The 27,144-nt window shown below is 34.7% G+C and overlaps 1 protein-coding gene across 6 annotated transcripts in view; it reads left to right on the top strand.

The window, feature by feature from the left end:
• Positions 1 to 27,144, top strand: part of PPP3CA (protein phosphatase 3 catalytic subunit alpha) — a 338,247-nt gene that overhangs the window by 76,669 nt on the left and 234,434 nt on the right. The window contains exon 2 of one of the 6 annotated variants that reach the window (XM_025385275.1): positions 25,452 to 25,495. The exons of the other annotated variants lie outside the window; for them this stretch is intronic. Within the exon in view, the coding sequence (XP_025241060.1) occupies positions 25,477 to 25,495 (19 nt within the window). The 5' untranslated portion in view covers positions 25,452 to 25,476. The remainder of the gene's footprint in view (positions 1 to 25,451; positions 25,496 to 27,144) is intronic. 6 annotated transcript variants of the gene reach the window in all.

Below are 27,144 nucleotides of genomic sequence, written 5' to 3'. Positions count from 1 at the left end.
AAAAAAAAAGTGATTTTAATTATTTTCTTTTATTAAAAATAGAATCTCAGAATGAAAAATGTGTTACTTCTTTAAGAGTAATAGAAACCATTTGGTACAGGTATTGGGAAGTTACAAAAAGATTCTTGACTTAGAAACACATACCAGTTTGTATTCTCAAAACAATTAATATATATCACACTTACATCTATTAAATCATAAATTAGAGGATCAGTAATCAAAATTTATAAAATTCTCCTCCTTTGGACTCAGGATGATCTGAAGGTCTTACAGTACTTCAGATGACCAAAAGTCAATCTGGAGAATGTTCTTTTGGAGGTCTGAAGCCAATTTAGTTTCTCTTCTGCTCCCTTCCTGTTTTAGTTTTTAGCTTTTCATTCCTACCTGGAAATAGTTTGCTCCTTGTTTGTCCCCTTTCAGCTAACTCCCTTACCCTAAGGGAAAATTTAAAAGTATTTGGGTTACAAGTTATTTCTCCATAAATAAAGTGCATGTGTATAAACAGAGTTCTCCATTTAGCAGGTTTGATATAGTCTACCCACAGAGTTTTTGTTTAATAAACACTTCCTTACTCTGTGCCAGGCACCGTTTCAAGTACTTTGTAGATATTAATGCATTTAATCTCATGAGGTAGATAACATTATTGTCCACATTTTGCATGTGAGGAGACTGCAGCACGGAGAAGTAAGTGGAGGAACTGAAATTGGAACCCGGGTCATCTGACTATATAATTTTGTGTGCTATTTCTCTGAGCATAAGAGAAAGATCAGTACTAAAGCGAAGCATGCTAATGGTCAGTAACGCTGAAAACATACTTTTCTTGGATGAATTTCTGTTGAATAGATAAGTGAATCTTGATATGATTGCCTTATTGTCCTACATATCTTGTATATTGTAGAATGAGGCATTATATCTCTGGAATTTATCCAGGCTTTGGGGGTTAACAGAATTGGGTTTAAATTCTGACTGCCACGTACTCATAATTCTTATAATTATTTATAATTCTAAGGAATGTCTTTAAATATAAAATGGAACTAGTAGTACTTCATAAGGTAGTTATGGGATAAACGAGATAGTGAATGTAGTAGGCCAAGTATATTGAAGACATTCAATAAGTGGTATGTAGTATTAAGTGCTCTAACTAGGATGATAGAAGTAGAAGTTGTATAGTGGAGGAGATAAACCTAGAAACAGTTTCATGTAATCATATTATCAGCTAAGGGTGGTAAGTGAGGTATCCATAAATGGCAAGATTACTAACCTAACCTTGAGGTGTGAGGAGTGGCGGGGTGTAAGGGAAGCCCTTTAAAGCAAATTAGGCCTAAGTAATAATAAAGAAAATTTCATTATTCCTAACTATTAAGTGAATTAAATTAATCATTATCTCGTTATAGTATGATGATTACAAATGACTAAGTAGTTAAAATGTTATATTTTAAATTTTGTTTTAAAAAGGTAAGTTGTATCAGTGAGCAACATAGACATTTATTCACCAACAGCAGTTTTGTTGTTTGTGTTTTGTGTGTGTTTAATTCTGTCCACCACATTTTTGGGCCCATCTTTTACCCTTGTGTGTAGTTTATCTTCACTATATTAGTTTATGGGGAGACCCTCCCTCTTAATAAACAGCAGGAAGCTGTCCACGTCTGGTGGTGCTGACTCATGTAGGAACAGGAAGAGGAATGATTCCTAAAGATGGGAGGGGAAGGGGCATGAACCTCTTCCTTCCCCTAAAGAGACAAATTCGGGAGAGAATTATGAAGCAGTTTATGTGACGGATAAGTAAGCCATAAGTTAAAATTTTTTCTCCTTAATTAGTGCTTTTTCATTTGTGCTTTATTCTTAGTCTACTGGCTTACCCATGAGAAAGCAATTCCTAATGCCCACTGCCTTTTAAATTTATGTTTGCTTTCTCTGATTAGAAGATTAAAGAGAAATATCATGTTTACACTTACAGTCAGTATTAGCTTCTCTTTGTAACTGGTGGTATGCAGGTGGGAAAATGGATAACTAGCACTTAACAGTGATGGTTGGCACTAATCAGTTCTTATTGGTTGAACAGAAAGAATTACTGAAAGGATTTTAGCTAGATAAGATATAACTTACAGGCTAAATGCATAAATTGTTATTATGTGTCATGAGTTTATTGTTGACTGAAAGCTGCTTTTTTAATTATCAAGTTTTGGAGAACATGTAGGATCCTGTAAAGAGAAATCCAGAAGATTTGAGAAGATAGGTGGGAGTGCTGTTATTTGCAGAATAGTTTCTGTGTGTGATGTGAACTTTCTGAGAGACCTTGAGGAGAGGCAGGAAGTGAACATAGGTGAAGTGACTGGCTGAGGTGGGAGGATTGCTTGAGCCCAGGAGTTTGAATCTGCACTCTACCCTTGGGTGATATAGCAAGACCCTGTCTCAAATATATATAACAGAGGTCTAACTAAAAATTATTAGAATTGATTTTTACATGTAGTTTATGGAACAATTCTTAAAAATTCATAAAGTCACACTGTATTTAATCTACTTTGGGGTTCAAATGTGCCAAAAGGACTTTTAGACAATGATTTTTTGGAATGTAAAAGATACCATAATTAAAAATGACTCTTATTGAATTGTTAAGCCTTATGTATCAAGGACTTCACTATCCCACCTGTAAATTAAGAAATTAAAACCATTCAGATTAAAGAAAGCAAGTATAAAGGAAGTTGGATGGACCCTTTTTGCCAATATGCAGATGTATCATTTCTAGAAGATGTACTTTAATTATAACCATTTAATAGACCAAGACTGTCTACTTGCAAACCACTTTTGGTATCTAATTTCTTGCAGCACAGTACATCTCAAATAATTGGTAGGCAATTGTTTTGTGTCTTTAAACATATTTTTAGGAACGTACGGTATTATGCAGTGAGCTCTCCTTTCCTTTGAATCTGGGAGGTGGAAGGAAGCTTAGTTTGAATGAACTTATCTAATACCTGACATTGAACATCCCTGTATGTCTTTTGATAGAGCAATAGATTGAGACACATATTTACAACAAATGATAAAGTTTTTATTGGTTGTGAAGGTGCTATGCACACATATGAATGACCTGTCATGGATCTCACTGATACTTCCTTTTTATGCAGTAGCTATAGCCACTTTAAAAGACACAGATGTTATATAGTAAAAATACTACAAACTCAGAACCTCTTAAAACAATTTTTTGCCTCTTGCAAATTACTGTCTTTATGCAGTATTCCTCAAAGATCTTGTTTGCAGTGAAGCATCCTTTGAAGTATGTGAAATGTATTTTTCATTACCATCTCACACGTTATGTGCCCTTAATTCCATTTGTAGGAACTCCTTCTAACATTTAATGAAATCCTCAGCAGCCAACTCTATGCCACTGAGATTACCATGGGCTAACCAAAATTTTATGAAATGTTCACATGTTCCTGGAAAAACCAATGAGTAACTTAGAGAGACTGGTAAAGTAAAGGCCTGACTTCTACTGATGTTGCATTTCTGTAGTACTGCCATATTTGGACACTTACCTTACAAATACTTGTATGTTGTCTTCTTCATGATGTTCATGTTGAGGTGCTTAATTATGCCAGCAGTGTACTTTGTGTTTCACAGCTATGAAACAAAATATTCCAACAAATATTTAATGAGTGCCTGTTAATACCAAGAAGTTTTCCAGGTTCTGGGGATATATAGCAGTTAAAACACACACACACACACACACACACACTCACACGAGTTCCTTGTTTGTATGGAGCTTATGTTCATTTCTGTGCATTGTAAGAGAAGACAAAACCAAATAGAATTCTATCCCTATTTTCGTGGATGGGTATAACAATTTAATATTGTTTACTTGTATTCTAGAATATAAGTCAGAGAGAATTAGATTTAAAAAGATGGTTTGGGGGCCATAGAGTTCAAAGCCTTGTGTAATGAACTAGGAAGGTTGCATTTCATTCACTTGCGAATGTGGAGCTAACAAGGATTGAGTGAATATTTTGAGGAGGACAGTGGCATGATTGTTGCCAGGCTTCTGGAAGGATGATTCTTCCATGAGGGTATATGGTGAATTATAGTCTGAATTGTAAATAAAGAGTGGTTAAAATTAAGTCTGGCAAGATTTATTATAGCCTGTCTTAGACGATGGATAAATCCAAAGGTGGATAGATCAGTTAGGAAAGTATCACAATATTGTAAGTTGAAGTAATAATCACCCAAACAAATATTCTGGCACCAAGAGGTATATTTGAGACAAACAGTGGAAATATCAACTAATTAAAATATTTAGAACCTGCATGCGTAGGGTGACATAACAGGGTATGTCTTGGGTGAGTCAAGGTTTCTAGCTTGCAGTGGAAGGAGTAGTGGGCTTGTGGACAAATACAGATGTTAGTCTTTGGGAGAGCACTTTAAGCGAAGTAGAAATGGCTTAATAAGTATACTTGCAGATGAGGTAGTGGGTAGGAAGTGAGGAATTAGAGCCAGCTGGGGCAATCATCATTTTTAAGACATTTTTATGGAAGAGGAAACAATCACAAAGGTATTGTGTTGAGGTGGGAGCAGGAGCAGGGAGAAGGTTTATCTTTGTTTTTGTCTTCTCCCACCCCCTTTCCTAAGCACAGAGAATACCTGAAAAATTTTGCAGGAAGAGAGAAAGGAGCCAGCCCACAGGGAGAATCTGCAAATGAAAGAGAAATATGGTGCATAATTGATATAAAAATGGACTAGAGTTGGCAGTGAGTCACTTTCATGAAAAACGAGTGGAAGATTTGCTTTGGTAGAGAGGGTGGTATGTTTAAAACTCAGAGAAAGGCATGAAAGAAGAGGGAATTGAGGAAGCAGAGGGATTCTGAGTTGGTGAGGAGGGCAGCTGTGTAATCTTACAGCAGTGGGTCTCAATCTTCTTGACAAATTTTTGAAGACAGGGAATGACATTGCTAAAAGATAACAATAAAAATGAAAAGCGCTGACTAAGTTGTTACAGTTAGACATGATAAATGAATTTTATATCTGCTCTTCTGTAATTTTCATGGCAGTTTTCTCCTGGGCTGAACAAATAGTTTATAAACTTTGGGCAGCTGATATTTAGCAGGACGTCCCATGAGCCAACTTAGTAAAAAGAATAAAATAATCAAATACCAAGACCAGTTTCAGGAACACAGCATAGACATCAAATTGTGACACTGTCTTTTGTTTTTTTTTTTTCCATATTATCTTAAGGAAGATATCTTGAGTGCACAGAAGTCTTGGACATTTGGTTCAGATATGTTACTTGTATATATGACTAATACATTCAGCCTAATGTGTTTCAGCAAGTATAAATAATATGCTATAGGGATTGTTATAGGCTGCGAATCTTCCTTAGGTTTATCTAGGTATAGAGGTGAGATAAAGTTGCAATTTTATTATCTTTAGTTCATTAGCAGTTAATACAGTGTTACTCTATGTATTGTTGACTGTCCAAGTTGTAGGTTTTTATAGTGATATTGACATATTTAGGGTACTATTCTAGAGGAAGATGGTTTTACGTATTTAAGTTGATTTCAGCATTGTGGTCCTATGGCACCATAAAAACTGTGAGGTCGGAATTCTCTTTGAAATTGTTGAAGGCCTGCAAATCACTATGTACCAGCTTAAGAATGTAATCACTGAGATGTGACAGAATTTTGCCTTCTTTTCTCAGACTTCTTTCACTGATAATTAACTAGGTGCAGGTATTTTTGCAGAAAAGAAGTAATACCTCTTTTCCATTTGCTTTATCTGAAAATTAATGAGAATTTATCAGTTTTTCTTCTTCTCCATGTTGATTTTTTTTATTGTTGTTATTATTATGTTTTTTAGAGAGTGGATCTCTCTGTGTTCCCCAGGCTGGAATGCAGTGGTACAATCATAGCTCACTGCAACCTTGAACTTCTGGACTCAAGTAATCCTGTTGCTTCAACCTCCCAAGTAGCTGGAACAACAGGCACACACGACCATGCTTGGCTAATTTTTTAATATTTCTGTAGAGATGAGGTCTCAGTATGTTGGTTAGGTATGTTGATTTTACCTCAGGCTATCAAATATATCCCTGAAAAGGAGGAAATTATTTATTTCAACTAAAAAGGTTTTAAAAGTTTAAAAACCATCTTCTTATACAAGTTAACAATAATATCAATAGTGTAAATATTAATAGTGGAGTAAATATTGGTATATAAACTGATTATAAATTCTTGCACAATACACATCTCATCTTGGACTCAATTTATTGAACATTTTTAGTAATTTTGTCAGTCTGGAGTTCACTTTTGTTAGTAGTATAAATTGCATTTTCCAGAGATAGCATATGTTAATTTTAAAATGAAGATCTGGGACAGAGAATTTGAATAGTGAAAAGAATTAATTATGTTTTTACATATGTTAAATTTTCTTTTAGAATTATCTGTTACACATCTACAGTTATATTCTGGGTAATTATTATTACTAACCCCCCCCCCAAAATTCTATTAAGTAATGAAGATTTTTTTTATGAAGCATGTTTTATAATGGAGAATTGTCATTTAAATTTTCTGTTATATCAGATTTTTTAATCTTGTCATTAGATAAAATTAGTGGAGTTTGCTCCATGTTCTTTGAGACTATTTGTAATACCTGCTTCTGATGCCCCCACATTTAAGGCTATCCTCGTTCTAGTTTCATCTGCACACTCTCTGCAGATGCAGTAGATTTTCTCATGCAACTTTTCACTCTTCCATTTACAATACTTTAGTTCCCCATTAGCTTCTAAATTAAATTAAAGACATTTAACCTCCCTTTCTGCCTCATCATTCTTTGTCCTGCTTTTCAAGACTGAAATTTTACTACATTTAGATAGTGCTTCAATTATTTGCTTTCCCATAACATGCCCTCTGCTTCCCTGTAGCCCTGTTTCTATACCTTTGTTCATCTTGACTGCCCACTCTCACCTCAGTTCTCAAAGTTATTTTTTTCTTCAAAACACATTTTGACCTTCGGAAAATATTTGTGTAGAAAATTAATTACTTCACAAGAGATGGGATTTTGAAATATTAATTGGAATATGATTGTAGATGTTATATGAATTCAAGGGTGTTAGGCAGGTATTTAATGTGAAGACCAATTTAGAGGTAGTTCAGTAGCTGAGGCATGCTGTGTAGAAGTAGTGCTGCTTATTATTCCTTTGATTAAAATCTCTTGGTGTTTTTCTTTGCTTAAATAGGGAAATCCAAGCTTCCACTCTGTTAAGTCCCCATTTGCTTCTCCATCAGGCCTACCATTGTTTTGGAGACTTTGCACATGATTTTTCATTTGCCTGGACACATTTCCCTCCACTTCTTTGTCAGATTAGGTGTCATTTCCTTTAGAGGCCATTCCTCAGATCCCCTTATCCTCTCCTGCCTCCCATCTCAGTGTAGTATGGGCTTCATGCACTTCCATTATTAAACTTGATGCTTATAGCCCTCAAAAGCAGGAGTCATAGCACAGTTTCTATACTCTAATTATTTGATTACTTGATTGTCTTTCACACTAAATAATGAGTACCTGAATTATAAGGACGTTGCAATCCCAAGTATATAACACAATTCCTAGCATATCATAGGCCCTGAAGGAATATTGGTTGGAAAGAAATCTTTATTCACATTTATGGATAATTCATACCTATTATGTGTTACATTGACTTATGAAAACCTTTGGTTCTGTGGAAATGGAATTTTATTCAATTTTTAGATGAGCCATTCATTTATCCTATATTTAATGCATATTCTGCACAGTACATGGGTTATCCACTAACATACTTTTTTCTAACACTGAAGCAATTGAGTTCCATTATCTAGAGTCCTCCCACTCAGTTTGAGGGTGTGGAAATCTGTGCATACATATTATTTCATTCCTAGGTAACTGAGGACACCCCAGGGCAGAGGCCGATTGGTAATAAGGTCTGACTTCACACCATAGCCCTATCAGTGATCTGAAAAAGACAGCTAGGAGTGGTAATCTGAAAAGGACAGCTAAGGATGTTTGTCTGTCTCATGCTCCTACAGAATTTGGCTTAAATGAAGAAAACAGTTGGTCACATTCTCTATATGAGAGAGGACAGTATCAGTAATCAATAATTACTGAGCAATTGCTACTTACTTTCTCCTTTTATACCCAGAGATACTACTGAAAAGATACTATTCTCTTCATTTTCTTTAGTGAGTGTGTTTGTGTTTGCTACACATAGCCCCTATTTTTTTATTATTATTATTACACTTTAAGTTCTAGGGTACATGTGCATAACGTGCAGGTTTGTTACACATGTATACTTGTGCCATGTTGCTGTGCTGCACCCATCAACTCGTCAGCACCCATCAACTCGTCATTTACATCAGGTATAACTCCCAATGCAATCCCTCCCCCCTCCCCCCTCCCCGTAATAGGCCCTGGTGTGTGATGTTCCCCTTCCCGAGTCCAAGTGATCTCATTGTTCAGTTCCCACCTATGAGTGGGAACATGCGGTGTTTGGTTTTCTGTTCTTCATAGCCCCTATTTTTAAATTTCACTTTCACTAGTTGAACTCAGGTTCAATTGCTAGACAAGTATGGACTGGTCTAGTATGGACTGCACTCTTATTTCTCATCCAGTCATCTCTGAGTCTGTCAATATAAAGGAATTTCTTCATGTTTATCCCAACCTTGACATTTCTTTGAGATTTCATTAGGTCATCTTTAATTATATGTTTTTAATTTTGTTCTTAATGGATAGTTGATACAGACTGAATAACACTGTGATTTTAAATCAGAAAGATTAATCAATCTACATAATACTGTAACTGATTTTTATAATTACTAGTAACCATTCTTATAATTTAGTAGTAAACATAGCTAAGACCATATCTGAATTTAATAACTTGATTGAAAAATGCATTCACTTAATAATCCTATTTATTTTTTGTACTTACGATGTAAGTTCTTATGATGTAAAATATAAATAGTAAATGTATAGAGCTATATGCAACTTTTATTCCTTTATTTTCTTCTATTGGTAATTTACTGGCTTTGCATATTTTGACAGTTAAAAAAAGAATAAGAATATGGGAACTGATGTAAGAAAATACAGAGTTTTGGTGAAAAGTAGAGGAAATAGGTGAGGTAAGAAATTGTAAAAACAGGCTGGAATTATTGATTATTATTATATCTAAGTCACTTGATAAGAAAGTAAACCTGTTGAGGTATAAATCATTTTACTTCCTCTTTGTATATGTAAAGGTAATTCTATATATAAAGGTGATTCATCCACAGGCAGTAACATGTAAATTCTATAATCCCTCTGTGTGCTGTCACAAATACATTAAAGAAACACATTTTTCTTTTTCCAGGTAGAGCGTGTGAGCTGCATTACCTTAAAGACATTTATGTTGCTTTCCGTGTTTATTCCCTTCTCTTACATGACCAGTCTTTCTCTACTTTGTAAACAAATGACCAGTGGAGTTTCTTAGATGGTTTAATTTTGTTATTTTGGGGTCAGGGTAAATTAGTTATGTTTGTTTTGAAGAGGTGTTTGTATATCTGTTGTTTATCTTGTGTGGTTTTTATTTGGGTTATCATTTGACTTTGAAATTTAGTCACTCCTTACCTTTCATTCATCTTCTCCTTCAAAATGCTGCCACAAGCAGAGAAGTGAATGAACAGAAACTCACTGTTTGTATTTATTCATGTTTCCAAGTGATTCATGTTTAGGTATCCTTTCCTTGAATCACCATTCATTAAAAGTGGTTCAGTCTTCTTTGTGCCTATCTCCTCTGATAATCTTTCTATTCTTTGGGATTCAGGTCAGTTTAATAAGAAAAACTCAAGATTAAACATCTTGAAGAAAGCAGACATGGGCTGGGTGCTATGGCTCCCTCTGGTAATCCCAGCAATTTGGGAGGCTGAGGTGGAAAGATCGCTTGAGCCCAGGAGTTTCAGACCAGCATGAGAAACAGAGTGAGACCCTGTCTCCACAAATAAATAAATCAATAAAAATAAAAAAAGGTAGCTGGGTCCCAGCCACTCAGGAGGCTGAGGCAGGAGGATTGCTTAAGCCCAGGAGGTCAAGGCTGCAGTGAGCCCTGTTTGCACCACTACTGCAGCCTGTGTGACAGAGGGAGACTCTGGAAAAGAGGCTCTACTGCATTATTTCATATGGTTAACAAATTATAACCTACAATACAACAAAATTCAGCAGAATGCTTATGGATATAGTGGTAATATAAATTTTTGGTTTCTCTCCTGAATTGTCTTTCTTTTACTCATCTAGACGAGAACTGAAGGCTGCCTCCCCCTCAGAGAGAATTGTTTGGCCTAAAAGAGATTTAAAGAGTTTGTATTAGTTTCCGTCATAGGGGATTCAGAAGATAAAATCTGACTTTCCCCTGCTACCTCCTTTAATAAGGGCATATATCACCAGAACTCTACCTTGCCTCCTCTATCCTGTCTTCCCTCATACGTGCTTTGTTTACTTTGCCTCCCCTGGCTCCTATAGGCATTTGAGTTTGTTGTCTTTTCTTGAATGATTAAATGAGATATTTGCTTAGTGATTATTTGAACTTAATAAACCATTCTGAGAAATTTAAGGTCACTGTGCAACTGGGCTTTTAGAATCTCGATTTACACTGAGACCGAGGGACAAAGATCTGCACAACAAACTGAATTTTATATGCATTTGTACATTTTGTGTTTTTCTGTATGTTAAATAGTAATTGCCTGCTGGTCTCAAAAAACTGATTCATGAAGAATGTTTCCAAAGGAAATGTTTTTCCTTCCTTTATTTTGATTTTTTCTTTTTGTTAACTTTCTTTTTCTTGCCCTGTCTTATGGTGCTGATTTTTTCTTCCTTCACATGTCTTAGAAGTCATTTCAGTTTTTGTATTAAACTAAAGATTAAAAAAAGACTCAATTCCTATTGAAATTAAAAAGTCAAAAAAATCAAATGCAACTGTGAGCTACAGTGACTTCTTATTTAGTAACAAAGTGCTGGGTCATAAAAAATAAATAAAAAGGAAGGACAGACAACAGAAACAGTTCCTGCCTTGGTGGAAAAAGACACGGGGGAAAAAGATATGAAACTGATTCATGCCTTATTTCATTTATTTGATGTAAATGAAGAACTTTATATGAAGACATATTACTTTTTATGTCTGTTTTGAAATCTAGACATAGACTTCGATATTGGGGTCAAATTGCTAATTTAAGTACTGTGAGAATCAGTGTACTAAGCTAATCTTGTGGAAAGATAGTTTGAGATGGAGACTCTTCCCAGTAATTATTATGGAGTTAAGGCACCCTTTTTACCATCTTCTCTGTCAACCTAACTGACCTGAATTTCTAATCGGGCAAAGTGAGAAGAGTGATCCGGAGAAGATAATTTGCATAGTATATGTAAATTTCTATTTCATTTATATAAAACCCTTGAATGATACCTTAATAGAAACAATATAAAATAAAGCTAATGTGGGTTAGATGATAACGTGGTTAAGTGGATTTTTTTTTTTTCCTGTGTGAACAAAAGAACCGACAATTTAATCAATAGACCCCTGTCAGTCTGGAGAGATGCTTCTAGTGGTCAGCATGGCACTTTCGTCTTTGTGTGTGCATATGGGTGGGGGTGGGGCAGGGTGTTGCATTTTCCCATTAATCATGGTAAACATAAAAAAAAAAAATATAGATGATACCAAAATGGAAATATAAAGTTGACAGTGGAAAACAATTCAGAATTTTAGTAAGTTCCCTTCACTGAAAGTAGGAAACATACACCTTGTCTGTCTTTTCTTGTGAGCCTTATTGCCCTCTATGAAGGAAGTATTAACAAAAACATTTGTTTGTTGATTAGAAGATTGAATGAGATATATCACATATTGTACAGTAACAGGGACAAAAATAGCACTGATGCCTAGACCCCACTCTTAGAAATTCTGATTTAATTTATCTGGAATGGGGTCTAAGCAGTAGTTTTTTTTTACAAGCTCTTCAGACAATTGTACTGTCCAACCAGAGTTAAAGGGTCATTGGACTAGTGAGTCCAAGATTTTCTGAGGTGGAGCAAAGATGACATATTCTCACATACTCTGCAATAGTGGCTACTGCCTAGTGACCCGTATTTGTCCTGAATTTTTTCTTGATAAGATTGAAAGCTAGAGAAAATGAAAAATGTCTCTCAAGGATATGGGATTCAAGTGTTCAGCTTAATTTTATCTTCCCAACCATGTACACACAGTACACACTGCATTGTGCGTCATAAGGTCATTCTCTTTATAGCTGCTATGGATTCTATTGGTATATTTTCAGTGTTGTTTCTCTCCAGTTGAGTGCTCTCCTGCACCTTCCTCATTCCTTTGTTTTTCTGTCTCCTCCCGTGACAGATAGCCTACAAGGGCCACAGGGTTAAACATGTGTGTAAAGCTTAATGCAAATTTTCTTCTTAGCAAAGTAGCCAGCCCACTAACTATGGGGAGTAAGGTGGTCAGGTGGATAGTTATAGCTCACATAAGCTTGATTTGCATTTTTCTGATTATTCCTAGAAGGCACACATAGAGTTGAAACTTATGGAGTATGCCATATTCCAGGAGAACAAAACCGTAAGAGTCAGGAGACCTGCATCATAGTCTCAGAGGTTTAGAGTCCACCTAACTTCATGTGTTTGAGCACCTTACTTACCTGCTTCTGTCTCATTTTCTTCTCTGCAATATGAGAAGCTCAAACTAGCCACTTCCTAAGGTTCCCTCTAGCCTTTACAATATGAAGTGCCATTTTATTTTTATTATTAGCTTAAGAGAATATAAGCATCCACTTGTTGCTAAATACTCTTTTCCCAACATAAAAAAGTAACCCAGCCAAAAACTAAATACAAATTAAAGATTTCAATAATGTAAATAATTTCATATACTTAAATTTGGGTTATTTTAATTGAAATGTGTCTTAATGATATGAATTAAGACATTACTAGTCCAGAAATATTTCAACCTTGGATGAGGGAGAAGACTGTGGGGGTTTGTATATACTCTTGTTATCAATTTCACTTAAAGTGCTTCTATCAAGTATAGATAACACTGCCTTTGATCGCCTGTTTGCAGGGTGATTATTAGTAAAATGAGGGGGAACTTGGTGGATTCCTCTTTTTCTACTAAAGAAAAAAGAAATGTAATACAAAAACTGCTGAGGTAAAAATCGGTCTTTGTATTTACCTTAGTTCCTGGTCAATTTTTAATTCATTGAATAATTCTTAGAAAAATCTTTGAACGTATTTTTTTGTTTTTGTATAGGAAGATTAATAACCTCTCTGAATATTTCATTTAATCCTATAGAAAAATATGAGTAGTTAGAATAGATTACCTTAAATAATTCTGAGAAGAATAATCAATAATGCTTGATTATTTCTTTTGATAGCTTTTTTTTGGGGGGTGGGGGGAGGGGGGAAGTTAAAACACACATTGAATGTAATTTTTTTTTTTTTTTAAATGAGTTCTTCAGAAGAATGTGTGAGAAAACTCATGATGATTTATATATATAGTTAATTTGGGAATTTGCAGAGCTCACAGTTAATTAGATATTTCCAAACTTATATGTAAATTTCTGGTAATGCTTTGCAATGAGATCATTGATACTTTTGAAGAAAGTAAAGTTCTGTTTTTTTAAAGTGAAAATAATTATACTACATCAGTCATTTATAAAGGACAATGCTTATTATTTTTTCAGACTGATGTGCTGAAAAGAGTTACTATGTGGTGTTTGCAAATGCTTTGGAAGAAATGCAGATGTTTGGAAAATGTCTTAAAAATCTGGAAGTTGTAAACATTATGCAGCAATAATGTTACATTATGGTAGACAGAATATCTTGTTATAATTACTAAAGAGTAAAGAAATTTATATTCTGGCTCCAGATTTAAGGATTTGAGTGCTCAATGCTAGATACATTGCCTTCTTCTATGGTATTTTCTACAATACCATACCTCCAATACTGTGATTGAAAACTGACTATACTTCTATTATAATTGGTGAAGGAGTTTATCTCTGATATGCTGTAAGAGTCTCATCTCCACCATTTGTTTCAATCTTGGTCAAATGATTTAGTTAGCCAGACCTCAGCTCTTTATTTCTAGGAGGTATTAATGGTACCTACCTGATACAGCTTTATGGAAATTAAGTAAAGCAATACATATAAAGTGTTTAGCTAGAGACTGCTATATAGTAAATGCTCAATAGAAGTTAGTGATAATGTTACCTTGCTTGTGGAAGATCTTGTCAAAAAACCATTTGGTGCTTTGCCATTGGCTTGTGCTTTTCTCTGTGAAAATGATACCTCTAACCCCTTTTCTTTTGTATCCTTTCTTTTAAGATCTCATTTATTCCCAGGGACAGTGAAAGTAATTAAGAGATTTACTTTAGTGGAACTTCCTTCTAGCTTACTCCAGATAGGAGTAACCAGAAAGTAGGTGACAATGTTAATTAGAAAGATAAATTAACATCTTTTATGAGGATAATTTACCTGATAATAATTGAGAAATCATTGTGAGATTGTCAGAGGGCAGTTTATAGAATGAATTACTTTTGATGAACGAAGGTTGCTTTTTCAGGGGAAGAAGATAGTTTGGACTTATATTTTAGAGAGAGAGGGAAAGTTACAATGTTGCTGGCATTCATCGTTTAGTTAATAATTTGGCCAGTCAGGGCTGAAACAGAGCTTGCCTTTTTTGATAAAGGATCATTTAATATAAAGACTTATTTAGATGACCTATTGTCATTCTGTAGGGATCTTGGGTATTTCCATATGGACTAGAATGGTGCTAGGAAGTAAAAGATTTTCTGGGAAATCAGATATGCCATTTTAAGGAATGATTTTTATCAGGTCATTTAAATTTTGTGCTAGACTTCCAATATTTTTGTTTTGTTTTGATTATGAAGTGTTCTGTAAGACCAGAAAGGAAGCCAGCATGTTAAGAAAGTTTTAAAGTTATTATGTTTCTGATACTGCCCGTACACAGACACACACATACAAACACACAATTTCTTTGCCACCTCTGAAAATCTAAGGTAAGATTTAAATTACAGACAGTATGAAATCCTGTGATGCCAAGGTCTTATTAGAATAGCAGTTTGCACCTTTCTTGTTGATATGATTTGCCCCATCTTCAGAAGCCTGTGCAGCTGAAGATGAGTCATTAAGAGAAGCTGGAATCAGTAAAACTGCATTTTACAATAATGCTTTCTAAACTTGTCACCTAGCTAAAATTGGCTGAGGCTGAAGACAGCAGTTTCTGCCTTAAAAGGAAGGAGTAATTACTATTAACATTGGTCAGGAGCTTTCTTATGTTCGTGCCTTGACAACTCTTAGCACTTTATTAACATATGCTTTGGAAACAGGTTATGTGGATTGCACAGGTTTTAGGGGTATGAAGCTGATAAAGCGGGAGCATATTCACCATATACCAGTGTAAGGGAAGAGAGCGTGTGGCAGAAGATTCACAACTTATTTTAATTTGCCAGTCCAGATCTTCTGTTCTGATGGAAAGTCAACATCTTTTAGGATGGAGTGTGTGTGTGTGTGTGTGTGTTTTAATCCAAGGAATCTAAAACAACTTTCAGAATTTATAAATTTTCCTGAACATAATGATTTCAATGTAACACTATAAATAAATCTGGCATTATAATGATGTGCTTTATAATCCTGATAGGTTACTTTTACATAATGCCAGAAACACATTTTTTAAGCTAACACTTAGAAATATTACTTTTAGTTCCAGAAAATAAATTATCTGGTTCAAAAAAGAACAAAGTTTTGACCTGTAAGGAAATGGTGCCCACTGTGGGGACTGGTCTGTGGAGTGGAGGGCAACTGAAGTTACTGGGGTTTATTGATCTCCTTGGTGATCCTGGTCCGTGTGGCATCCAGGCTCATTGTGGATGCTTGCTGAGTGAATGAAAGAATGATTGCCCTCCTGTCAACTGGGAAAGGAAGAAAAAAAACCATGAAATTGAAAACAAAAATGTTTAGCAGTAAGATTCCTATCAGCTGGGTTCATGACCCATGTTCTGACTAGTTACCAAAATTGAATTTATCTCAAGGACACATGAGAGGAAACTGTTGGTATGTGGGGGGTGGCTGGAGAGAGATGATGATAGAGGAGGAAAGTACTTCTAGTGTGACTTTCCTCAGAGTCAAGAGAAGGAAGTCTTGCAGCAATAAAAGTATTTAAATATAAACTGAAGAACACCTCTGGTTCTCGTTTTTGGTAGATGGGGAAACCCAGAGCAGAGCTTAAGAGGTGTCATCTGCTCTCCAGATGGAGTCAGCTGACGACTCAGAAGCAGAAACCAGGTCTTCTGACTCTGGGCAAATGTTAGATGCTCCCTTTAGTAGCAGGAAGACCTGGGTTAAAATCCTGATTTGGAGTGTGGTTTTTTGGACTTTAATAGTTCGCTTGTCTGGTTTCTTCTAAAAGACATTTAATTTGCCAGATATTTAATTTCTTTTGGGAAAGGAAACTGGACTTCATTATCAAGCTCGAGAGAAGAGCCAGGCTTACCATTTCTCCTTTCTTTCTGAGTTTTAGCAAAGGAAGTCTCACTGTGGCTCTTCAGGTAAAGAGATGAGGGCACCAGGAAATGGGTGGTGGTAAAGGAGTAGTTTAGCTCAGTAGTAGGTAAACAAGAAAGAGAAAAAAATTTAAAGGAATGAAAAATTCCTCAGGAAGATTACGGTTTTGTGTTAAAGTCACATATTTCTTATGAAAGCGGAGATCATTGAATAACTCTAATTTAGATAGTATTTCCTGTTTCCACTTGGGAAGTTAGTGTCTCAAATATTGAGAGATTTGAGGGAACATATAGGTTATCCTCTTGTCCAAGAGGAAGACTCAGGTGTGGACAGTGCAGCTGTCTCTTGTCCAGCCCTTCTCTTTCCTTTTGCTTGCTAGCGGTTCATTGGCTCATCAGAAAATTTGGGCAAGTTGACCTTGAGGGATCTAGACTGTAGTTTCTTACCTCAGTGGTAATCCATTTGGATAGTTCCTTAAGAATCCTCTACAATGTCCACTTTCTTTGTGATGTTTTCCTTAGCTACTGTGTTCTGTAGTTTTTGGTCCATCAATAAGTTTATGATAATTTAGTATTTATACTTCAGATTTAGTGTTCTTGATTAAAGTCAAGACTTTTTTGGTAACTGATTTTGTATTGTTTTGGATGCTTCACTACTACTGGAATTGTGATTTTTTTGAAGAGTCATTTATGTATATATTTGTTTTTACAGCAAATAGTTTTTGGACACCTACTTATTTCAGAGATTTTTTTATGTTGCCCTGCCTCTGGACAAGTAGGGCATAATGTTAATACATTTGTTTTGAACACAGTTTCATTTGCTAACATGGTTTTAAGAGAAATTATTTTTGGTCACGTTTTGGAAATAATGATACCTTTAGAATTGTCCACATTGATGATAGAGAAACAAATGTAAAATGTTCTTGGGTATATCCTAAATACAAATAATGCATATTCAGTAACTAATGTTGTTGGGCTAAAAATAAACAAGTAGTATGTTTATGGTAAGCATGATTCCTTTCACACAGTTGTTAACATTTTCGTCATCTCTGTGTAATGTTCTGTATGTTTCATGGATCAAGAGGTACCTCATCCAACATAATAAAATTAAGTGGCACTTTATAGAGCATACTGCATGTCAGGCATTATTCTAAATATTTTACACATTGATTATTTTAATAATAAGAACAACACTATATGATACTTTTAATGTATTAATATATTAAACCAGTAATCTCTGATTTAAACACTTATAGGAGAGGTTAACACAGCCTATAAACAAATATTTGTGAACTTCAGAACAAACTGAAAGCAGGTTCCAAATGTCAAATAAAATGGCTTATAATATGTCCATTGGATTTGTCACTGAATGTGGAATTCTGAAAACAAAAAAAAATGTCTTATACATGTAGATGGAGACCTCTGTCTCCCTAATCCAGGGTGGAGGTAACTAACCAACCCATTTGTTTAATATTTTTCCTTTTGGGACATTAATATACCTTATCCTTATTAAACACCCCTTCACTAGAAGAAGACATCAAAACTAAAAGAATCAGGAGTAAACAATAACATGGAAATATTTAACATGGAAAATTAACGTGGAGCTTCGTGTATGATTTGGAAACTCAGTCTCAGAAACATTAAGTGACCCATCCAAGGTCACGTAGCAGAGCTAGAATGAGTTCCATGATAAGAAATATTAAGATTCTAATCCTACCCCTTCCCTACTTGGGCAACCCTGGGGAAGTTAATCTTTCACAGCCTCAGTTTCTTCAAGCGTAAAACACATAGCAATGATGAAACTTACTTTACAACATTAATGAGAGTGTTAAACAAAATAATATACTTGAAACTATACAGTTCAGTGCTTTGCTTCATAGATGGCAAATAATAAATGCTTATTTTCTTTTGTCCTCACCATCTCTATTAGTCTATTAGTGACTGAATCTGCTACCCTAGGAATACAACCCTAACATTACAGTGCTTCTCAGGGAACTAGAAAATCCTACTTGCAAACATTCCCAAAACACGAAGCTGTTTCATATTAGGTCTGTTGACTCCTTCCATCGTTAAAACTCTGCAACCGTCATATCTCAGTTTAACTTGATCAGACTTCTTAATAGTCATTTAAATGGAAATTTCTATTGTAGATATGGCTTATTTGTAGTACTCATACTAGTGAGCAGGCAGCCTTGCTAGCCAAATATTTGCCTTTGGAGTTGGCCAGTGATTTTGATTGCTCTACTTTTAAAGTACATGTAGTTACATTTCTAGCAGGTGGGCATTTACAATTTCTAGCAATGTTTATGTGCCATCATGCAATTAGCAACCTGTTGTAAATCATCCAGCCAGTGGTGATTTGCCAGAATGAACAATAGCTGAGATTATGCATTGCTGACTTTTCTATTGTAACCCAAAAGAAAACATCCTTTTTCCTGGTTGGTAGGAGTCTCTTCAGACATTAGATGATTTTTAAAAAGTTAACACTATAGACTCTGACTCTATTCAGAGAGCAAAATAATATAGCATTTGTATTGTGCTAATAGCAAATCTCTGTTAAGAATTCATATATGTGTACCTTTGTTACATTTTATAATACGTTTTCAATACAAATCTTGATGTAACAGGAGTGGTGAAAAGAACATCAGCACCCCTGTTCAGGGGCAGAAAAGAATATAAGTTGTTAGGCATACTGGTAATCCGCCAATTACTTTAACTATCCAGTGACCTTAGTATAGGCAAAAGAGAGAGGAAAATGATTTAAAATTATTCTGTATCATTTTTAAAAAATGGAGGAGGAAGAGAAAGGTGAGAACAGTAAAGTAGATTTGATGCTTATTTAATGCCTTCCTTGTGAAAAAGTAACAACACAGAACCAACAGTGATTATGGTAACAAAACAAACTAACAAGCTAAACATGCTTATAAGATTTTAGTACACTTTTGAACAAAGTATTTAAATGTGGCACTATAGAGAAGTGTAAGATATAAAAACAAGAGGCAATAAATGCATCTTCAATTACTTAATTTTTAAAAATTTCACTTTTACCTTCAGAGGATTAACATTAAAATAATAGGCTACTTTTATAGTTGCAGAATTTACTTACTTTTGGTTGACAATAAGATGTTAGAATTGTTTTGTTTTAAATAAAATTATTAAGAATATGATAAATGTAATAAAATATTAGGAGGGTCTGTATCTTACTTTAATTTCTATCTCTGTTGTCGCCCTTCTAGTGCACATCTTTGTATCTCATAAGTGCTAGTGAACTATTTATGTTAACCTGAAAAATGTAAAAACTGAAAACGGGAAACTGTAATTTTCACTTGCAAGTAGCACATGTAAATAACATGAAGACATTACGTCGTTTCCTTTTTACAAAGCTAACGACAACAGTAGAGTACGTCTTCTTACTGGTGAAATAAGAAATTAGGAGGTTTTTTGTAAGAGATGTTTTAGTGGAGAGGTTTCTGAATATGGATTTGCAGTGAATTAGGGCAGGGTAATTCCCGGAGAGGAGAAACAAAATTGGAAGTCACAAGGGATAGGCTTTCTCATTTCAGTGATTTTTAAATCTGTAACATTTGAAGTTTTTTGTTTCCTCAAAGAAAAAACTAAAATAAACTTTGTCCTGTGTAACTACATCTTTTTCCTGGGACTAGTGCTTCTTATGTTTATTGTATTGTCACCATAAGGCATCCTTTATTCACATACTGCTCATTTCCTGTTAATTACATGTACAAATGAGGTCCTGCCTTATGCATGGTGGAAAATAAAAAGATTAATTGGACACAGCGTTTACTTTCAAGAATGTAGTAGTTTAGGGGGAGAATCGAGCTAAGGTCATTAAATGTTGGTTGAGTGGCTGAATTAAGCAATTTATAGATAATCATAGTGACTATAGGAACAAAATTTTTCAAAGGACAAGACACAAGATTTAACATTTAGAGTAATGAGGGAAGAGTCAATTAATATTGCTTTATGGTATTAAATTTACTGACTGAAGTTGATCAGAGTCCATTTAGATAATGTTCTCTCTTTGAGCATGTCTATATGAATGATATCTGTGAACACTGTTACAGTATTGAAATGATGTGTGGGTTTATTATTCACAAAATTATTTAATTTTTATTCCTAGAGATATTGTCAACAACTATTAGCATTAGGTATTATAATGATTACCATTTTAGAGTCTGAAAACAGTGATAGAGCAATCACAAATCAATGACCCTTGCTTTTAAAAAAAATGCAATATAAACCATTTATACAGTACATAAACTGGTCCACATCTGACCAGCAAATAAACTATACACATTCTGTAACTAGCAGAATATTTCCATTAAAACGAACTTATGAATTATATCTGATAATTCTTTCATTATTCATCAAGTGCTTAATATGTATTAGCTTCTCTTGCTGAATACAGAGATCATTAGTGGACCCAGCTATATCCTCCCAGTGTTAGTACTTCAGACAGGTATGTAAACCAATACATTTTGTAAAGTTTTCTAAATTGTAACTGGAAGAACAAACTCTACTGGGACTTTGTGAGGATTAAGTCATACTGACTTGGCCTCTTTGGATATACGTCTTGAAGGATAAGATGATTTTGCTTTTGATTTTACCTGACATGAGTATAATAATAGCTGTAAAATGCCTTATTACTGTAGAATTTAAGTCTAATGATTATAAATTGAAGGTGGAAGGGGCAAAGACAGTGTACAGAGTTCAAGTGGCTTCCTGTATTGTATAATTTTATTGGTTATACTTTTTGCCACATCCCCACAGAGAAAACTGGAATCGATTTCTACTTTTCTAACGAGCATCATAAAAGAGAGGTGCTGCCTCTTCCCCTCTTTTCATCATATATTCACACGTTTCTGAGACTTAACTCGTCATTCATTAAGCCTAGAATAATGTGAATGTGGGGTAGAGCATGGAGTAAGCTCTTATTTAAGTCATGACATTATCATAATCTATCAAAATGTTAATTTAATCAGATAATCTGTAAACACAAAATTTAAAGTCTACAGGGAAAATCAGGTATGTTTAGTAAATATTTATTGAACAAATGAGGATGTTGGGATTCTTTAATAATTGGCCTACGTGATGGAGGTGAATGTTTTTATTTAGCTTTTATTTAATACGATGAAATTAAAATACATTTTATGTATCACAAATAGATTGTAACCCTCGAAGGTGCTTGGTATATGTACCAACAAATGTTGGAAGAGTTCAAGAAAGAAAGTGACTCTTAGTTTCAGTAATATCATTGTCCTTCTTTAATCTTTGATTAATGTTCTGAACTTAACTAGCTAAGAGCAGCTGGTGGAACGGTGCCAAGTTAACATTCACCATCTGCTTCTCACATGTATAATTTGTAAGAATGTGTGCTAAAATATAATATATAATAGCAGGGATATTCTATTTTGTGGTTGTTGATCAGGGAAGCTGTGCCATTTAATATAATTATATTTAAACGTGAATAACTTCATTAAATAAACATAGCAAAAACACTTTTAATGAGCAATCTCAGTATGTTGTTTTGTCTTTTACTTGGTTCTATGAAATGTTGTTGTTGTTTTTGGTGAAAAATTAGAATTTGCTCTTGGACTCTTTTAGCTTCATCAGAGTTGGTTTCACAGTTTCTTGGAGGTGTCCCTCTTTATTAGGCTTCTCAATGAGTCCTTTTCTCTGCATGGGAAGCACATGCCTTAGCAAGTAGCAAGCTCTTAGAGTCAGCAGCTGGCTAACAGCCTTGCTTCTCCACTGTTTCACTTTATCCCAAATATTAAGTGTGGGCCTCTTGGTAGACTGAAACTGATATGAGAGCAACTGTCTATCAGATAAGAGAGACAGTTAAGAAGTACTTCAAAGGAGGGAAGAAGACAAGAGACAAAAGTAGTTGGGCCTCTGAGCCAGGCTGCAAATGTATAAAGAAGTTAATACCAGCAATAATTTGCTTATACTTTTAAGTATAAGCAAAGCAGGGTTATACCTGGACCTATGTGTGGTGAGTATATGGTCTTCAGAGGATCTGGAAACTCTAAAATTCCATGCAATATTTTTGTGTATAGATGCACATAGTTAAAAACCATTACCGTGGAGTTGTAAATGTGTGCAGAAGGGTTTTCTCCCAGGCTCCTTCTTTCACCTGTTTCACAGTGGTATGCCTTAGTTTTAGTTAAGGTTTTTTTTTTTTTTTTTTTTTACCAACTGGGGGAAAAATAACATATAAATCAGAAAAAAAGATAACACACGATGATGATGTTATTTTAATTGAGTGAATGCTTATATTCCTTTAATAATTCTCTACCGTATTTATAACCCTACCAACGTCTGCATTTAGTCATATGACAGACAAAGCAACAAATAATGTATGTTTATATTAGTTCTTTCAAGACTAAGGTGGGAAAGTGTCATTGTACTGGCAAGATGGGGACAGTATGACATTTTGGCTAAGGACATGGACTTTAGAATCAGAATAGAATAGAGTTTGGATTCTGTTACACATTACTGATTGTCACTGTACATGTAGGCAGGCTCTTCAAACCTTGCTTTCTTTTTCTGGAAATTGGAGATAATAGTATTTACTTCTTAGAACTGATTTTGTCTTAAAATCATAGTTTTAGTAATGGCACATGGGAATTGTGAGGATGTCTGTTTTCAGCAAGGTATGACCTTTCTGAAACAAATCCTGTCTTGCAGGAGGATGGTCCTCAGTTTAAAACTTTGAAGAAGAAGGAGGCAAGGTATTGGCTTATTTCTGTACTGTGGTTCTCATTACCTCAACAATCATAACTTTGGTATCTACATGTGTTCTTGCTTCTAGGTGGAGATGAGATCCTGTTTTACTTTTTGCCTTCAGAAATTATGAACGTTTCTTCCAGTTAGCTAAAATCAGTGTACACTTCATCTCTGAACCTCTTGGGAAAGGAAAGAGAGTGTTAGAATGTACCTTGGGTATATATATATTATATTTATTATTATTATAGTTGTAATTTGTTAGTATACACCTTTAGTTCACCTGACACTTGCATGTTGCTTTTAATCTCTACAAGTTTTTTGTTTTCTGTTATTCAGGAAAAGCACTAGAGCATCCCTGTTGTTAACAATTATAGGAATTTAACAAATAGTCTTTGATTCTAAGGAGAGAAACATCATTGTACTCTATTCTGAAGAACTAGTCATTGTTGGATCCAACTTAATTTTTGTCCTGTGTAATTTACACAGGTGTTTCCATTTATTGTTAGCAACTAAGAATACTGCGTGTCAGTCATATTTTCACGTAGTAGAAAAATCTTGTGTTGAGTTTTGTGATTAGCAAAACATAAGATTTCTAAGGCCCTTCATTTATAAGTACAATACAATGAAAGATATTTACTTCTTTGGGAAAACATAGAAATACGTATACATAAATATATTTCATTTTTTTCCAATAAATGAAACTTTAAAGGACTTTGTTCAGTTTTCCCCAATTTTCTTTCACTGTTCCACATTTGTCTTCATATGATATAATTTTATGAGCCTTTGAGAGCTAAGAATATCCTTGCTATTTCTTCTTAATGTTAATATTAATGAATACTAAAACAATTAAAGATTTGTAACATGAAAATTTTCTTTGTGTCAAGTGGAAGTATATTTTCTCTAATAAAATTGAAAACATTATTCTCTTCCAGGACTTAAAGATACGTTACTTGAAATAAAGAACAACCTTTCTTTTTTCCTTTCCTTTGTTAGTCATCATACCAAACTGATTGTTCGGGAAAAGAGCCCGTTGGTAATCACAGTTGAGATAGTTTATTTGTCTTTAAAATTTTTTATTTCCTTTTAATATACAGGTTAGCAATCCATTATATTTATCAAGAAGAATATACTTACTTATTAACCCTATTAAAAATTTAATAGTTGGAAAAAAATTTAACCTCAGGGAAGAAAAGAGTTGAGGCTAATGAATAGAATTGAAAAATTGTCTTAAAGTCACTTCTAAATAGCTAATTATGTCAATTTAACATTTAGGGGGTGAAAGTTACAGTTTTAATCTATGAGATTCACCTAATTGGAATGAGTTTCTTTTTTTTTTTTTGAGACGGAGTTTCCCTCTGTGGCCCAGGCTGGAGTGCAGTGGCCGGATCTCAGCTCACTGCAAGCTCCGCCTCCCGGGTTCACGCCATTCTCCTGCCTCAGCCTTTCGAGTAGCTGGGACTACAGGCGCCCGCCACGTCGCCCGGCTAGTTTTTTGTATTTTTTTAGTAGAGACGGGGTTTCACTGTGTTAGCCAGGAGGGTCTCGATCTCCTGACCTCGTGATCCGCCCGTCTCGGCCTCCCAAAGTGCTGGGATTATGGAATGAGTTTCAAAAGTATGTGGGGAAAAATGTGAATTTTGAATCACAAGCTGCCAGTAAGTTAAGCAGAATGTCATGTGAATTATAGACAAGAAGGCAAGAAACCTGGATTTTTATGTAGCTGTTTCTTTGATAAGAACAGAGCTTCACGTAAGTTTGCCATCCTTTTATGCAACATAATAATACTCTTTTAAATATATTCTTTTTTTTTTTTTTTTGAGACAGAGTCTGGCTCTGTCGCCCAGGCTGGAGTGCAGTGGCCGGATCTCAGCTTGCTGCAAGCTCCGCCTCCCGGGTTCACGCCATTCTCCTGCCTCAGCCTCCCGAGAGTAGCTGGAACTACAGGCGCCCCCCATCTCGCCCGGCTAGTTTTTTGTATTTTTTAGTAGCGACGGGGTTTCACCGTGTTAGCCAGGATGGTCTGGATCTCCTGACCTAGTGATCCGCCCGTCTCGGCCTCCCAAAGTTCTGGGATTACAGGCTTGAGCCACCGCGCCCGGCCTTAAATATATTCTTACGGAAACATATGAAATACTCATTATGTCCTTTTTACAGATGTTGAAACTAACGGCATAAGGGTATGAAAGATACAGCCACAGGTACAGTATAACACAGTAAGCAGTAGAGCTTGGATTAGTATTCAGGTCTGTCTGACTCTAAATCCTAGGTATTCTCATAACACCACACTGCGTGGCCTTGACCCAGACCTTGACCCAGGGGCTTAACTTATTTAGGTGACAGTTCTTAATCTATAAAAAAAGGCTTAGATTAATTTATATCAGAAATCTCATTGGCGCTCAAATTCCAAAAACTCAGTTATTCTTGTGTTTAAAAATGAACCACAAAGCACTCATTTAATGTTTATTAAATAACATTGAATAAAGTATTACCATCATACCTTATACAGCATTTCAAAAGTAAAGTACAATTTGTAGTCATCCAAAATCTAATGTTAAATGGCTAGCACTGAGAAAAGTAAAGAAACAGTAATTTGTATATAATTTAGGAAAAATTCACCAGAAAATTATTTTGCCATTTTGTATTATGTATTGTGTTGTAAATGTACTGAGGAAACTGTCTTCAAAACATAAAATAATATAAACTACTACTAACCTTAATCTATTTTAAGTAGTTTAGCTTTGTCATATTAAAACATAATGTAATACATTATAGTGCTAAACAGAGATTGATAATATAATGTTGTTGGTTTCTCTCCTACATTAAGAATAAAGCAAAGCAATGTAAATATTTTAGAAGTCTTTTTGTAGAAGATAAAACTGAAAGTTAATGTTGGCTGCGAGTTCTCTGCCATGTACTGGAAACCCAGTAATAACTGAAAGGTCAGGAGATTGAAATATTAGTATTTTACCTTCACAAAATAGTAACTCCTTATGTTCAATACTTTTTTTTTTTTGATGTTTAACTTTGGTATTTCAAGGAAGAATGAATGTATTAAAACACACACACACACACACACACACACCCCTTTCCCTTTGCAGTGGGTGAAAATTTCTAGCAATCTTGTTCCAAGGTAATTTATTGTATTTTTTAATGGATGCTTTAATATAAGGATAAATAATACTAAAGGCATTATTTAAAAAAATATTTTATATTTTATGACATAAAAGAAAAATTTATAGGTAAGTTTCTTTTATTTTTGCTAATGTTATATGAAGGTGGATAAAATGTCTGTGAAAGGGGGACCTGAAATCATCGCACTGTGTAGTAGTGCTTACAGTTAGAAAAGCATTTTAAAATCCCTAAAAGCAGAAATTTGTTTTTTAAAGTGTCGTTTAACACTTAAGATTCTCTGACAGATGATTTTAAGATAATTCATTTCAGATTTGAATTTCAGAGTAGCTACTAATGACAGACAGAAGAAATACATTGAATTTCATTAATTACAAGTCTGATACTTTAATCAGTGTGTAGGCATCCAGATTCTTAGTACCTTTGGGGAAAAAGGACATATTAGTAATCTGAAATGCAAAAAGGTAATCCAGCACATATTTTTGTTTTATCAACAGCATTGATTGAGTTGATTTTATATTTCCATGAGTTAGTGTAATTGCTAAAGATGAAACCACTTCCTCAGAGCAGTTGAATGTATAGTGGAATTTGATATGATGTTTACTATTAGTAAAAGTGATGACATAGATAGATATACATGTTCAAATATTTTAGAGATGAGAATGTATCTTTTATTTTGTGACATAGCTGACTTTCTCTGAAGAATAGTGGTTTCCTT

The sequence above is a fragment of the Theropithecus gelada genome, chromosome 5, assembly GCF_003255815.1.
Source record: "Theropithecus gelada isolate Dixy chromosome 5, Tgel_1.0, whole genome shotgun sequence".
Taxonomy (NCBI): Eukaryota; Metazoa; Chordata; class Mammalia; order Primates; family Cercopithecidae; genus Theropithecus; species Theropithecus gelada.
The sequence above is the reverse complement of the archived record's forward strand: the minus strand, read 5'-3'. Positions and strand labels throughout refer to the sequence as shown.